Source organism: Stegodyphus dumicola, chromosome 11, assembly GCF_044657685.1.
Source record: "Stegodyphus dumicola isolate Sdum_Otavi_A_Nest chromosome 11, ASM4465768v1".
NCBI lineage: Eukaryota > Metazoa > Arthropoda > Arachnida > Araneae > Eresidae > Stegodyphus > Stegodyphus dumicola.
In genome coordinates, this window is record NC_140778.1 from 117182628 (window position 1) to 117198823 (window position 16196).

Here is a 16196-nt window from a genome sequence, read left to right on the forward strand (position 1 = left end):
ATGTTAGGAAAAAGGAAACTCAGAAATCCTCTGTTGGTCAGAAAAAGACACTTTCTTGTTTTCTGCAGCTAAAATTATTCAAGAAACATTTTCCATTGGTGAATTAGATTTTTTAGAGGCTTTTCACATTAAAAAAAATCTTCCTGTTCTAGTTAAACACTCTAATTCTAATTCATTTTTACCTTCAGCCTTTAAGGAAATTATGTTTAAATTTTCTTGTTTCATTGATAGGTGGCGTCAGTAGCTTGACATCTTTCCAACCATTCTTTTCAGCATATCTTATCTCCTTCATTTGCACTTAGGCAGCTGAGGAAATGGTTCTGTATTTAAACCATCAAAACTAGTTGTATATTATGCTGATTCTTGTTGTTTGACTTCTCCAATAATCTTCATAAAGATTTTTACAAAATGTTTAATTCAATTTTATATTTTCCTTTATATATCACAAACACCATGTTTACATTACTGGTGGAATTTACTGAACATATGAGTGTGTTATTATATTTATTATCCAGCAGGTAATCAAAAAATTTTGTCTTCTTCTCAGGTGACATTTCAAGACACAGTAAGCAAAAAGTTATGCATTTATCAAAATAGCCACTGATTTGTTGTGGAAACTAATGAAACTATGATATAAGCTTATATATATAGTCTTTGTAGAATGTCTGTTTTTAAACCTAACATAGCCTCCAAAAAAAGTGCCTATGTTAGGTTTTTTATCAGTTTATAACCTAGAACTGTCTTGTTTGCATATTGTTTTCCAAACAGAAACAAATAATTATCAGTTGATAAAATATTTGGTGAATTAGGTGGATGCAGCAGCAGTTATGATTCTAAATCAATTACTGCATTGTAGGTTATTTTTCTTTTTGCAGCATTGTCTGCAAAAGTTTAAACTTTTTTCCCCACTTCACCATTAATGATTTTTCTAATGCAAGAAGCTGCATCTGTTTAATAGAGCTTAAAATTCATCCACAATAGTTTGAGATTAAAGAGAGATTCTTTTATTTACTGTACCTACTGTTAGGCACACCATAAGTCTCTTGGGACAGAGTAGAATCTGTACAGTATGAGGAATGGAGTCTGTCAGCTGTAGTCAGTGGTATGATTACTTGTTGATGGAATATTAAACTGATTTCTCATCTAGCATAAAAAAAAAAATCCATAAAATAGTTTTTGTTAATGATGTGATGAGTGCTAATCAGATGGAAAGCTTTTAATGTCTTGCTATGTGCTTGTTCTTGTGGTACCCATTTCTTTTATCCTCAGTTGGTGCATATTCAAACGATGATTTCAGTAGCATTCAGCTTTCTTGAAAGAAATTCCTTGGCAATATATTATTTGACTTAAATGTGGAATAAATGGGATCTGGCTTTTTTTTTAAAACCAGTTTCTTATTCTCATTCTTACGTTGTGTAAGCTTCTACCAATGTGACAATTGCATAGCATGTTCTGTTTACTGATGAATAATTTCATTTATGAGAATCTGAGCTTTTTCAATTATCTACCAATATTCTAGAAAAGGTTTCCATTTCATTACTTCACATATCTTAGAAACCAGTTAAGAAAATATCAAAATGTGGAACATATTACAGCTAGTAAAAGTAGTCTTCACATACATACAGAAAGGTGAGAATAAGTTGTAACAAAGTAGCAAACATTTATTGGCACTTGTTGCCATATAAAGATGATAATCAAAATTCCTTGGAAAAACTAAAATGTAAATATCCAAAAATTTGCATGTATAAATTCTTATATTAAAAAATAAATATATGAAGCGCTTATTAAAATTTGTGTATCCATTGATGTGCTTTAAGTGCCAAACAGTTGTTTTTCCACCGATTGAACTATTTATTTTTTTGATTTGCTAAGATAGTAATTAATAATGCATAGAATGTTTATGTTACTTATTACTTTGCTAGATGTTCTTGACATTCCTGATCCTGAATTAATATTTCATTTTGGAAAAACATTGGGATTAATAGGTTATTTACCATGGCACATTCGACTCTCAGAAATACTGTAAGTACTATCAAATTAGTGTAATTATGTAGTAATTATAATGAGTATTTCTGATAAATTGTATGTCTTATATTAAAATGTATTCAGTAGGACTTGTATGCTTCAAATCATATTTTTCTTGTTTTGTGTATTTCTTCTGATTTTACATATTTCTAATATTAAAAATTAACTAGCTGAATATTAACTAAATTAACTAGTTACTATAAAAATATAAGCTAATTATAAATTATAGCTAAAAATTAACTAAATTAACTAGTTACTATAAAAAAGAAAAAATATAATATTTTTAATGAGTCTAGCTAGCATAATTCCATAGCTCCAACTAGTAATTAATAATAATAATGGAAAAAAGCTGCATTTAAAGCTTTTAAACTACTTAATTAATCAATAATGGATAGATTAAATTTGAAAGAAAAAGTAAATATCTTATGCTTTTCAAAATGACAACAAACTGGCATGTGGAAAATAAAAATATTTTTTACAATTTCTTTTAAACTGCCAAATTTTCTGATTAAATTTGAAGTATAAATGTCTTTTACTTTGCAATGTGGCAACACACTTTTTAATCACCAAGTTTGTTGCAAGAATTCATTAAGTTTACACAAAATAGGAAATTAATCAATATTAGTTCAAAATTCAGAATTCTGGCTTTGAGATGTTTATATTTGGGGGAAGGACTAGCAAAAAGTTCAAAATTTGGTGTTCAAAATTTGGTGGTTGTAGGTGCCTCTATTTTTATGCAGTGTGAGGAACAAACATATAAATTCTTCCTTATTTAATAAGAGAATAAACATACATGTTATATATAAAAAAAGTCGTTTCTATTAGTTCCTAAGACACAATGAACCAGTCTCTCTTTGTGAGCATCATGCACCTAAGTAGTGAAATTTATTATTCAACTAAGTTTTGCAATTCTGTATATGGCAAAAATGTGACAATCAGCCGCTATTGAATTTTGCAAGGTGTAATAAATGTTCCAGATGTTGCCCTTTGCCAAAAACCTAATTAGATAGATATTTTGAAATGGAAGCATCATAATACCATTTAAGAAAAATTGAGTGGATTTTGGCAGATTGAAACAGATGCCGAAATTATCAAGGTTATCATAACATGAGTTTGTGTATTTTGTGGTTGAGTTGTTTTGAGTTGGTGTATGTATTTGTAAGGCAAATCTTCAACATCTGCAAGCATTGTCAAAAGGAGACTATAGTTACAATAACTACATGTGATTCTAGTCATTTCTAAACAATGTGTTAAAAGCTTCTTAAGTAGTTCTGAAGAACCCGTTAAAAATAATCATAAATATGTACCATAAAAATAGCCACACCTCTGTGAAAATATGTTTTGCATGCTAAGAAAGATATTTTGAAAAACAATATGCAAATGATGTTCATCAGTCTCATATTTCAATACTGTGTCTACAGTTTCATTAGCTTTTTAGTCCATATATGTATTTAGATTAGAAAACTTTAAAAAAATTGCTGATGCGAAAATGTCTTGGGGAAGTGAGTGATCTTTGTGATTTCATAAAATATGTTTTTTACAGCTTGTTTTTCATTACTGTTTGCAGTTATCTAAATTTATTATTGATGAAAAAAGTATACTTTTGCAGCAAACACAATATGGCCAAATATTAAAAATTATTCACTTAGTAAAAGCAAAAAGTTAGTTGTACAAAGATAGAAAGTGTACAAGGATAGAAAATGTACCATTAGAAATTTCTTTTTCATGTGCTTGTTCAGAAATTATCATACTGCAAATACAGTATCTTAATCTGGAAATTAAAGATGGGTGTACTGTGAATTAAATACCGCATTTCCTTGCATATTTTATTCCCCTGCTTTTTAGTGCCAGATTCTTAAAATTGTATATATATTTATATACTTTCCTCGTTTTTCAGTGCTTGATTTTAAAATCGGTTCGTCCATGCAGTGATTATATTGATATTACTAATAAAGACAACCCTCGCAAACTACCTGCAAAGGTCATGCTGCATCTTTTCTTTCTAACAGTATGTCAACATAATATAATAAATGACTAATCATAGGGAAGTAAATATTGACGTTCAGTCTGTGCTTTCACAAAGTCAGCTACACATTCACTTTCTCTGTGCATGATTGGAGGCCTAAGGAGTAACAGAGACAAAAATAAGAACAGTCAGGATTTAAGTTAAAAGAAAATAGAAATGAAAATATCTTATCAGACATTAATATTACAATGTATTCTTATTAGAATGTAGGTTATTTTTAAAGATGAAATATTATAATGGGGTTACCTGTAGTTTATCCATGACTACTTTTCATTTATAATTCATCTTTGTTTGTTCTGTCTACAGTTGTCTTTATAATCTGCCATTAGAAATAAAATTTATAAATAAATAAAATAAATTAAAAAAATAAACTTTGCTTTTTTATGTTCTTACTGTAACTGCAACCTTCAGCAATTAAATTAGTCTCATAATTTGGTTGCTCAATTTTCAATGCTCTAAATTTTCCTCTTGAAGGAAAGTTTTCTGATAGTAGTTGAAGAAGTTTTTTATTTAAAGGTAGAATTATTTTCATTTGCACTTGAAATCATACTATGAATTCAATGATTAAATCATCTGTGAATTTGTTATCTAGATATATATAGGTTAGATCAAAGAGGAATCTGTATGTTGTGCTTAACCCTTTGCGATCGTATATCTATCCACTCTCAGCCACCAAAGCCTTTTTACTGTTCCGGTCGTATGTCTACTCTCAGCGACCACAGCAAGGAACTATACGAATCGTATACTGTATGCATTCATGTATCAGTTTACACTTTTCCTATACGAACCTCAATGCCTAAAGAACCTATTCATGAACCAATACGGTGCTCTATCGATTGGAGATAACGTAATCTAATCTAAACAAAAGTTGTGACCCAGCGCTCACCATGCAAGACGCAGTGGCAAGTCAGTCGTCTTTTGAACGTAATGAAATCGACAATGTTCGACGATACCTTTTAGAATTCCAAAGAATATTTTATATATTGTATTTAACAGTAATTAGACATTCTCTCTTCTTAAAATATTCCAAAATAATTCCCCAAAATGGCAAAAAGAAAGTTACCACAAGAAGTGTTCGGTGAAACTGACAATGGCGATGAAGAGTTTTATTTTGGCCTCTTGAATACTGATTCTGCTAGAGAAGGTGATAATGACTGCAATGAGTCTGATAGTGACATAGTTCCCGTGAAGCGACGAGTAAGGTAGTTAACATTATCCAGCGACAGTGATACAGAAAATGATGAAAATGAGAATAGTAATATAAACGAATTTACTACTTGGAGAGACGTTATGTACACAGATCAGCCGCAATCAAAAACTAATTTTTTGATGGGATCGAAGACTGTTGGACCGAGTGTGGATAAGGCTAACCAATTAGCAAGTTCATATTGTTTTATGAGAAAATTGTGCAAACCTCTAATTTTGGGGGATTAAAGGTTTGTGTAATAAATAGTTACATTTTATATAAGGTGTCTAAGAAGAGAGAACAGGACACCTATGCCATATTTTATGTACGTTTGAAAATTGGTGCCACAACTGGTAGGTGATTTTCGTGATAGAGAAGATTCAAAACCAAAAAGACCATCGACCTCCGATAAGGAAGAAAGACTTAATGGAAAACTGCATATATTGTGGCATTGTGAAAATGAAAAAAGTAAAGATTGTAGTGTATGTTCAAACAGAAAGAAAAAGGGTGGAAGGCAAAAAATAAATTATTTTTGCGATACATGCACTTGAAAACCTGGCCTGCATGTTGGAGTGTGTTTTGAAAAATATCACATGAAGGAGAATTATAAAACATAATTTTTATACAAAAACATATCACTAGATGAGTGTATTGAATAAAGATATATCTGTAGTTCACAAAAGAATTACTAAATCTTGTTTATCCATTTTAAACTTGCGTGTTATGTATCCCTGCTCTACCGACGGAAATTAATTCCGACCAGTACGATAACCATCTCCAAATTTAATCCGACTGCAAAGGGTTAATATTATCTCATTGTTACGTTATGTAAAAATACAAAATATCAAATTAATAAATTGAATTTACTTTGTAATTACGTTCAGTTTGACTGCCGGGTAGATCTTCACAAATCCAATAATGTGAAGCTATTAGAAGAAACTTTATTACAGTCCCTTGACAAAATATATACATAATCAAAAATTTATTATAGTTTTGCATTTGTTTTTACATAGGACCATTTTTTACTTTACTCAGTTCTCAACTGTTTATTTATTTTTCAAAAACATCTACATTGCTCGAGCACTGTTAGTCAGCACCCTCTGTCTATCAGCTCGTGGTTTCATAATGATCTCCCAATGTTGAGTACGGTGGAATTTTACTCGACATCACAGAACAGGTCTCTTTGGCTTATGTATTATTCATCCACTATTAGAAATAACTGGTGGATATATCAGGTCTGCTTTGTCTCTTCCATCCAGAATAGCTTGCAAAACCCTCATTTCGTTTGATTGCTCACCCATTTCTAAAGGATAAATATTCTGCATGGGCCTAACTATGCGCCGTTCCTTGTTTTTACCTGAACAACACGAACATGCCCATCCTTCCCTGGATATAGCTTAATTATTCTTCCTAGCTGCCAATCAATCCATTTACTGTTTTCATTACCAACCAAAACTATTTCTCCTAATTTTAGTTGTTCCTTAAAATTACCTGCTTTCTTAGAATTTTTAAGTTGTCCTAAGTATTCAGCTCAGACAAGAGAATCCTTTTCTTAAATCTTCTCTGAGTTTCTGACGATACTACCAATGCTTATTCAGCTCTGTTCCATTTATGTGATCAAATTTCAAGAACCTTCTACATTGTCCCTTAAAAACATATTTGGATTTAAAGGCATTAAATCTTGAATGTCTTCTGATATGTGTATCAAAAGACGGGAATTGACAACATTTTTACCTTTATGTAACACAGCGAGTAATCTTCGTAATCTAGGCTTGTTCTGCCTAAAATGCTCTTCAATTCCTTTATAATTCTAATCAGTCTTTCCTACCATGCCGATGTAAGAGGATTAAATTTCCATTTAATTTTCTTAATCATGGTTTTTTCCTCCACTTCCTTCCAATTAATTTTCTGGAAAAGGTTATTAGTTCCCATAAAATTAGTACCATTGTCTGAATATATAATACTTGGTCTTCCTCTCCAAACTATGAATTTTCTCAGGCTTTGCATAAATGCTTCTGTGGATAGATTAGTAACATTTTCAATGTGTATTGCCGATAAACGGTGGGTGTAAAATATCACTATCCATGCCTTCTTCTGGCCTCGAAGGTATAAAGGTCCAGCCAAATCGACGCCCGTAATCTGGAAAACTGCAGAGTCTGTTACTTTCTCCGCTGGTAATAGTATGGGGTTTACATCAAAATTGGTTACCTTAAAACGTCTACAGCAACCACAGTTTTTTATTATATGACTAACTGTATGCTGGCATTTGAGAATCCAAAATTGTTCTCTCAGAATTGCCATTAAGGCTTGAATACCTGCATGGAAATTTTCTTCATGTTTTTCCTTGATTAATAGATTGGTAATAACATGGTTGGAAGGAAGAATTATCGAAAATAAAAAATTTCTACTGTTGTTTCGCTGAGAGATCTTTGTTGTAGTTTGTAGCAATCTTTTCTCATCCAGAAAAGGTTTTAATGATGCGATTTTGTCTTCATGAGTTTCAAAACTTTCTTCTTGGATTAATTTTGAAAGAATATTTTCTGCTTCTTCATATTCTGGAAAAGTAATAATGTTTCCAAAAAATACGATCTTTGGGTAAATTTCTTTCATTTTTGCAGAATCGTTTTATCCAAGCTATCATCCTTATTATCTTTTTATATGAAGAATATCTGTTGTAGAATAAATCCCTTGTATTTATAACGTTGGTAGCGGTTATGGCACATTTTCTTTTCTTTGAATTTATTACAGATTCGTCGGGTTGCACTAGTTCGTAATAAGTATCAATCCTTAAGTTTTCCTTTTCCTTCAGCCATTTTGGCCCGTTCCACCACTGAACCTTCACTAATTGTCCTATTGAACATCCTCTTGAAGCTATATCTTCTGGGTTCTGTGAACCTGGAATGTGATACCAATCATTTATGCTACTTAGTTTTCTAATTTTGTTTACTCTATTGGCCACGAATCTAGCCCAAACAGCTTCTCATTTAATCCAGCAGACATCATTGCTGGAATCTGTCCAGTAAAAAGGTTTAATATCCATTAGATGTAAGTCTCTTCTTACCACTGCAGCTAGTCGAGCACCAATTAGGTAGGCTAATATCCTAAGCATTAAAGTATCCTAAGCAGGAAATCTTTTTGTGTCACGGCTGAGAGTATCTTCCTTTACGTCCCACACAAGGTCCAATACAGATATACAATTTGTTGTATTTTTGTTTACCTTTAAAAAAGGTTCAGTTTCTGAGAATAATCCAGGATCATAATTTTTTTCAGGTGTATTGTACTGCCGGTCCCTAAGCTCAAATTTAGCATCTGACATTATCTGTTTTGACAAATTCATAAACTTCTCAACTTTTCCAAAATTATCAAAACTGGTCTTGCAATTATAGACGTAAAATGATTCTTTCAGTTTCCTGGCTGTTTCTTGAGTTTCCTCCTCCACATTATCCAAGTGATATGCTATAGTAGCACCTAATAAAAAAGGACTTGAAGTTACTCCAAATGGAACTCTACAATGTCTATAGATCACTAAATTCTTTCGATTGCTGTTTTCATACCACAAGAACCTCAAATAATCTCTATCTTATGGATTCAAATTTATCTGAAAAAAAAGCTTGACATGTATCTACTGTTACTTTGTATCTTTTCAATCAAAATCGTAAAAGTATAGAAGGTATCGGTTCTAAGAGATTGGGGTCCTTTTCTAAGCAAGAATTGAGAGAAACAAAATTCTTTTCATGTGCTGAAGCGTCGAATACTGGTCTGATTTTAGTCGTGGAAGAATGCTTTATTACTGGATGATTCGGTAAATAGAGTCCGACTTGATCTTGCAATGGAACTTCTTCTATAATACCTTGTAGACCTTTAGCAACACGTTTATGAACAGTACTTAAAAGTCTTTTTTCTGAGAGTTCTCGACAATTAGAAATTGGCAGATGTGTTTCCAGTCACTACTACAATACTGTATATCTACCATCTTAATCTCGTTTTATGGTTTCGCAAAATTTATACAACGTAGCTGCTTGCAAGTCTTGTTTTAGAAGGCTTTCTGGGGGATCGGTGATACCAATAGCTTCAAACTTCCAAAGATTGGCAACTACACTTTCATTAATGAACAAGGATAAAACAGAAATAGTATCTTCATGTGTATACAGATTTGGTAATTTTCATATTACTATCCACTCTCAATAAGTTTCAGTTGCAGTTAATTCGCATTTCAGTTTCCTCACTTTGTCAGTCATCAACTTTCTAGCAATATCTGTCCCAAGAAGAAGTTGTATTTTTGTAGGTTTCAGTAGAGGATCTTTCTCCTTATTGTAATCACTCAGCCATATTCCTTGTCGTCCAAGTTCTTTCATCCACATTCCCTTTGTTACACTTTTTACAGCAACACATTTCTTTTTGGTCATTAACTTTGAAACTACATTTATAAGTACCTTCTATATTATTAAAAAAAGATATTTTTTTATGTTCCTGCACTAATTCTATACCTCCCAAAAGACTATGTTTCATTTTTCTTCACCTACTGGTGTTTATACCTCAAATCTGATGCCAGTTCTTTCGTAATATATTATCTTTGATACCCAGTGTCAATGAGAGTTCTAATAAGCTGTTTATTCTGATTTCCATGAATTTGGACCTTCAGAGTTTGCATCAGTACTTCAGGCATACTTGTCTGATTCTCAGAGTATGCCCTGTAATTTCGGCCTTCTGATCATGTTTATCCTTTTTGGCTTCCCTGCACTCACATTGGGACACATAAGCAAATAATGTTTGCTAAAATACTTTGTACACTTAAGAAATTTTCTACAATCTTTAGATAAATGACCTGGAGTTAAACAAGTAAAACACACACCTTTCTTTAACAAAATCTGTTTTCTTTGATCTAAAGACATACATCTAGCGGATTTACATTCTACACAGTAGTGATTCTCACTATAAAAAATACAGTTTCCCTTTTTTGTAGGTTTTGCTTTTGTTAATTCGTTGTTTAAAAGTTCCACAGCTGTCTGTATTTCATTCCGCCCTCCCTGTTTATGTTTTGGAAATGCTTTTGTTTGTGATTGACATTCTACATAAACCCTTGCCTGACTATTGTTATTTTCTCTTCACCTTCAACTTCTTTCTGCAGAAATGTCATCAAAAGTTCTAATTTGTTTGTTGAAATACCTCTGTCAGCTGAGGTTAAATTTCTTTCCCATATTCTCAAAACATGATTGGGTAAAGAAGCTTCAACAAGAGGATACAGCATAACTGCATATTTCTCGGGTGTAACCTTTAAACTTTCTAATGCACGTAAGTGTGCTTCTATTTCATCATACAATTTAAACACAGAAATTTTATTCGCAGAATTACTACTATTTTTCATCACTAAACAGAGTAGTTTCCTCACATAAACTTCAACCAAAAGATCGTCTCTTCCAAACCTATCTTTCAAATATTCAATAGCCTTATTATAGTTTTCAGAAATAGGTGGAAAACTCTCTACAAGATCTTTAGCTTTAGATCCAGGTTCCATACATTGTAGTAAATACAGATACAGTCAAAAGTCTTTAATCCGGACTCGTCGGGACTTCGTCGATTCCGGATTATCGGTTTTTCCGGATTATAGATCATCAGTTTAAATCTGGTAAGATGGCATGCAGAAATTATAAAATTAAAAATATGAAACTGTAATTTATGAAATAAAGAGCAAGTATGATCTAAAGGGTATCAAAATTTACAAAAAAAAAAAAAAAAAAAAAAAAAAAAAAAAAAAAAGAGCTTAATGTTTTTTTTTGTTTACTTTATTAAACATTTCTTTCAACGCGCGCATGCGTAAAGCATACATTACGCATAATCGAAATTAGAAAATTGCAACCAGAAAACTCTTTCATGCGTATTCGTGATATTTATAATGATGAGGAAATGGATTTAAATTATATCAGAGTACATGGAGATGAAACACTACATTTAGTGAGGAATTATAAACCAAATAAAATAAAAATATCTGCCCTGAAGATGAGGATAGTGCTGACAGATCAACTTCCAGTTAATTGCGCCTCACGATGTCCCCCCCCCTTCCACAGAGCAGCGTGAAATTGATAAACAGATTTCGGAATGGTTAGAGAAACAAATCACCTCTCTGTCACTTTCTTCATGCCTTTATACATTTTTTGCAGCAGTTCCAATTTTGTTTAATGGACATCAAAACATGATTTTGCTTTGCAGATCCTTTGGCAGCTCCAGCATCTGAAATTCTATTTGACATAATCGAAAGTTCAAGCTTACTTTTATAAAATTACTCTAACAGTCCTAAAAAAATAATAAGCCGGATCCAGTTCGAAGAGTAAGAAACAACACAATCTGAAACATTAACTGAAATAAATAATTAGATAATTTTAGCCTAGCTTATACTGTCCGTTATATATTAAACGCACACGCATAAACGTATTATGCACACGTGCACACACATATACGCATGCGTAAAGGTATTACGTGCATGCGTGAACGCATTATGCGTTGACGCATCCGCAGAAAGTTTGTAGCTTTGAGGTCCGGATTAACGACTTTTGACTGTACTTATCTTCAGGGACAATTTCCTGATCTTCATGAAATTTTCTAAACTGGCCCCAAAATCTCAACCATTCTTTTGCCTCGCCATTAAACTTTCTTAACTAAATTTTGGGAAGTTTAAATTTCCTTTTAACAGCTTCATTTTTATCATTAGGCAAAATATTTTCCCTTTTATTAAAGTTCTCTTCAAGTCTAATTACTTTCATTTTAAAATATATAAATTTATCATGATATGATTCAGTGGTTTCGATTTCTCTTTTCAAATTCTTCATTGGAACACTCAATTTTGGGAAGTATACTACTATTCAATAACTCTAACACCTGTTTATCCAAAGTATTGATCTTTTGCCATTTATCATCAAATTGAGCAAAAAAACCTGTAATTTTATCTAAATCTAATGTATCGACCTTTAAAAGTTCATCTAAATTATTCACAGTCTTAGTAAAATTTGTTCTTAAGAAAACCTCTAAATTGTTTAAGTTCTTCCATAATTGAAATTAAATGTAGTGTTATTACTATCCATAAACCAAATTCTTAATAAATAATTCAAAGTTCAACGAATATTCATTATAGAAATCATTCAAATTTTAACAGTAATACTCTCTATTTAAAATAAAAAAAGGCTCTTTTTCACTGTAATAAATTTTGAATTAAAGCTATTTGGTGTCCTGTCTTGGATGCCATTTTATGTTATGTTACGTAAAAATACAAAATATCAATAAATTGAATTTATTTTGTACTTACGTTCAGTTTTCCAAAAACATCTACATTGCTCGAGCGCTGTTAGTCAGTACCCCCTGTGTCAGCTCATGGTTTCGTAACATTTATAATAATAGGCTGATTGTTTGAGTGTTGAGAGTTTTTCTTACGAAGGTGAAAGTGGTATTTCCTTTTGTTGGGATTGCTTCATCATTTGTATAGACAAGTTTTTTTCTTGTTTGCAGTTAGTGGCATATAATTTCACTCACAGTAGCAAATGGTTCAATTATTACCTTATCCTAATTTGATAATCCATCAGTAGATATGCATGTTTGTCCACTTCTTCATTATCATGCTTATTATTGTTTTTTGCTTCATTGTTCGTGCATTGTTCAACCATTGCACATCTTAACGTTATATGACGCTAATGCTCTGCTCTTTTGAAATGTGTAGTTATAGGGATCTGTCTGCTGGTAATATCTTGTATGTTTCCACATAAGGAGGAACTGTATTATTGATTATTATTGAGCTGCGTTATTATTATTATCTCGTACAATTTTGCATTTTTGGTTGTTTATTTCAGAATTCTCGAAAGAAAAAATTTATATTTAATCAAAGCTTACTATGAACTCGATGATTAAATCATCTGTGAATTTATTATCTAGATATATAGGTTAGATCGAAGAGGAATCTGTATGTTGTGCTTAATATTGTCTCATAATAATATGCTGATTATTTGAGTGTTGAGATTTTTTCTTATGAAGGTGAAAGTGGTATTTCCTTTTGTTGGGATTGTTTCACCATTTGTATAGACAAGTTTTTTTTCCTCTTGTTTGCAGTTAGTGTCTTGTAATTTTGCTCACTGTAGCAAATGATTCAGTTATTATCTTGTCCTAATGTGATTGATCCATCAGTAGATATGTATATTTGTCCACTTCTTCATTATCATGCTCATTATTGTTTATTACATCATTGTCCATCTATTGTTCAACCATTGCACATCCTGACGTTATATGGCACTAATGTTCTGATCTTATACTCTTTTGAAATGTATGGTTTTAAGGATCTGTCTACTGGTAATATCTCCTATGTTTTCACATAATGAGGAAGTGTATCATTGATTATTATTGAACTGCATTATTATTATTATTGTCTCGTACAATTTGCATTTTTGTCAGAATTCTCAAAAGAAAAGTTTTATATTTAATCAAAGCTCTTTCCATGCATGAATGGTTGAGGCTAAGAGCATAAAAGGGAATTTATTTATCTTAGCCATATTTTATTACTGATTATCCCACATTCCACCTCTAAGGTTAATATAACTCTGAAATTCTTCTCTCATGATATTATTATCTCATCATTCATGAAAAAATTTACTTGTTACTTTTTTGTAATTTTCTTTATGCAGCATTTTCCATAAATAATTTATTCAAAGAATTATATGTGCATAGACCTCAGCTTAGCAGCAGAAAATATAAAGTGTAAGACATTGTTCCCTTAAACCTAAATTATAATATACAAGGTTCCTTTGATCGCAGGTTTGAGTTTGGAAATGTTCGGTCATACTCTCTTCACTTGGTCCCCGCAGACTTCTTTTTGTTTCCCAAACTCAAAACTGTGATCAAAGGAACATGCTTTGTGGATGTTAAAGACATCAAGAACATGACGTTGACATTGAAGAGGTTTCCGAAAGAGGACTTTACAAGTTGTTTCCACAACTTATACAGCCGAGCACAAAAGTGTGTTACAGCCGATGGGGATTACTTCGAAACATATTAAAAGGTTAAGCTTTTCTCATCATCTGTTTTGGTGTTATTAGAACAGTCCTGAAAATTAATAGCCACACCTTGTATGTACCTCAGTATGAGCCTGCTTTGAAACTCGTCCAACTTGGTATATGTCCTGTTTGAATGTAAAAATTTTTGTTCAGTATTCAGTATTTAATTTGATTACAACTCATTTCATAAATTCCAGCTACGTAAACTATGCTTGTGTACTTCTTTCAAAACAATTTTACGAATACCCATGAGCATCAGTACATCTGTTGCTATTATTCGGCAAACAACCCATGCTATAACTCTGAATTTCAAGTGATTTTTGTGTTTCGTCACATAAATGTTTTGTATATCTATAAGGAGGGAGTTTTAGGAAAGTCAGAAAGTCAAGCAATAAAGAAAATTGTTATTGATATATATTACATGGTCAAAACATACTGTGAAAAACAAAGACTCTATTAAATTGGCTAGCATTGCAAAGAGGGTGAAATCAATTACCAAGCATAGATCAGAGACATTAGAGCTTGTTGAAAAATTGCTTTTGCTCCAAGTAAGAGAAAAGCATTTATGTACAGTATTATGGGCAAACTTTGCACAGTATATATTTCAATCACTTTGCAATGCATGGGTTGAGCTGATCTTTAAACAGTACTCAGGTCACAAATGAAATATTGAATGCCTTTAAAAAAATCCTGAACTTTTCTTTGAATTATAACAAGTTTTGTATTCATTTCGGTATTTTTTATGCCATTTAGAACACCTTATGTGTTAACAGACATTTCTTTCTTCCTGTTTTTTTAGTCATAGGCATGAAATAACAATGATTAGCTTTCTTTACACTATTTCAGTGCATATAGAGTGATTCCAAAAATATGAATATTAAGAACATACTATTTGTGTTATAGGACTGATATAATAGTATGATTTAAGAATTCTTGTGCTTGTATAGGAAAAATTTGGCAGAATAGCTTTCTTTACACTATTTCAGTGCATATAGAGTGATTCCAAAAATATGAATATTAAGAACATACTATTTGTGTTATAGGACTGATATAATAGTATGATTTAGCAGAATTGCATAAATGAATAATATTTTGATATATACTTTGAGTTTTAATTTGTTGAGTGTTGAACTTTTCACAGTGAAAACGAGATGTAAATTTGGTCTGAGAGCAGATAATTTTAATTTTCCTACAGCAAATTTTACAACAAAATCTTGGATATAAACAAAACATTTTTGACCTAGTATTTGTTTTTTACATTTGTTTGTTCAATTATTGATATAAGGTTAAAATTTTCTAATTTCATAATTTTTAATTTTTTCAGGTCTTATCCTACACATCATAATATAACTATTGAAGAATTTCAGAAACTTTTGCAAAGGTATAGCAAGTGTGAACAAAGGTTTGGGAAATGAGAGTGCTGTGTTTCTTGTTCCAAACTTCTAGGATCTGTGATTTCAAAATGAAGATTTTTCATTGTTTACTTAATCATGGAAAAAAAGAAAAGACCAGTGTTTTTTTAAGGAGCTCAGAAATGTATTTTTACATTAATTCATACTCACAGTTTCAAATCAAAAATCATAATTAGTAATTAAAATTGTGAACAGAAAAATTATTGTACATAGATGTTTCAAATAAATAATACGTTTGTTAAAAATTGTATGTGTGGTGTTTTTCTTTTTCTTTCTTTTCTTCCCCCCCCTTTTTTTTTGTGTGTGTGTTTTGTTTTGTTAAGATACTACATCTGGGTATGCAGTCTTAAAATGAAATTTTTTAATTTTCCTTTTAATAGATAAGAAAAAATTACAAATAAAATTTATCACTTCTATTGAACATATAGAATTTTATTTATAATTATGTTTGTACTTTTAGCATTTACTAAATTTTAAGGAATTTGATTCCAACATTTAATTTGTGCTTTAATTATATT

The 16196-nt window shown here is 31.3% G+C and overlaps 1 protein-coding gene across 1 annotated transcript in view; it reads left to right on the forward strand.

The window, feature by feature from the left end:
• Nucleotides 1–15923, forward strand: part of Tango14 (transport and golgi organization 14) — a 38103-nt gene extending 22180 nt beyond the window's left edge. The window contains exons 4-5 of the mRNA XM_085827132.1: nt 1923–2022; nt 15591–15923. Of these exons, the coding sequence (XP_085683258.1) occupies nt 1923–2022; nt 15591–15681 (191 nt within the window). The 3' untranslated portion in view covers nt 15682–15923. The remainder of the gene's footprint in view (nt 1–1922; nt 2023–15590) is intronic.
• The last annotated feature ends 273 nt before the right edge of the window (nt 15924–16196 follow it).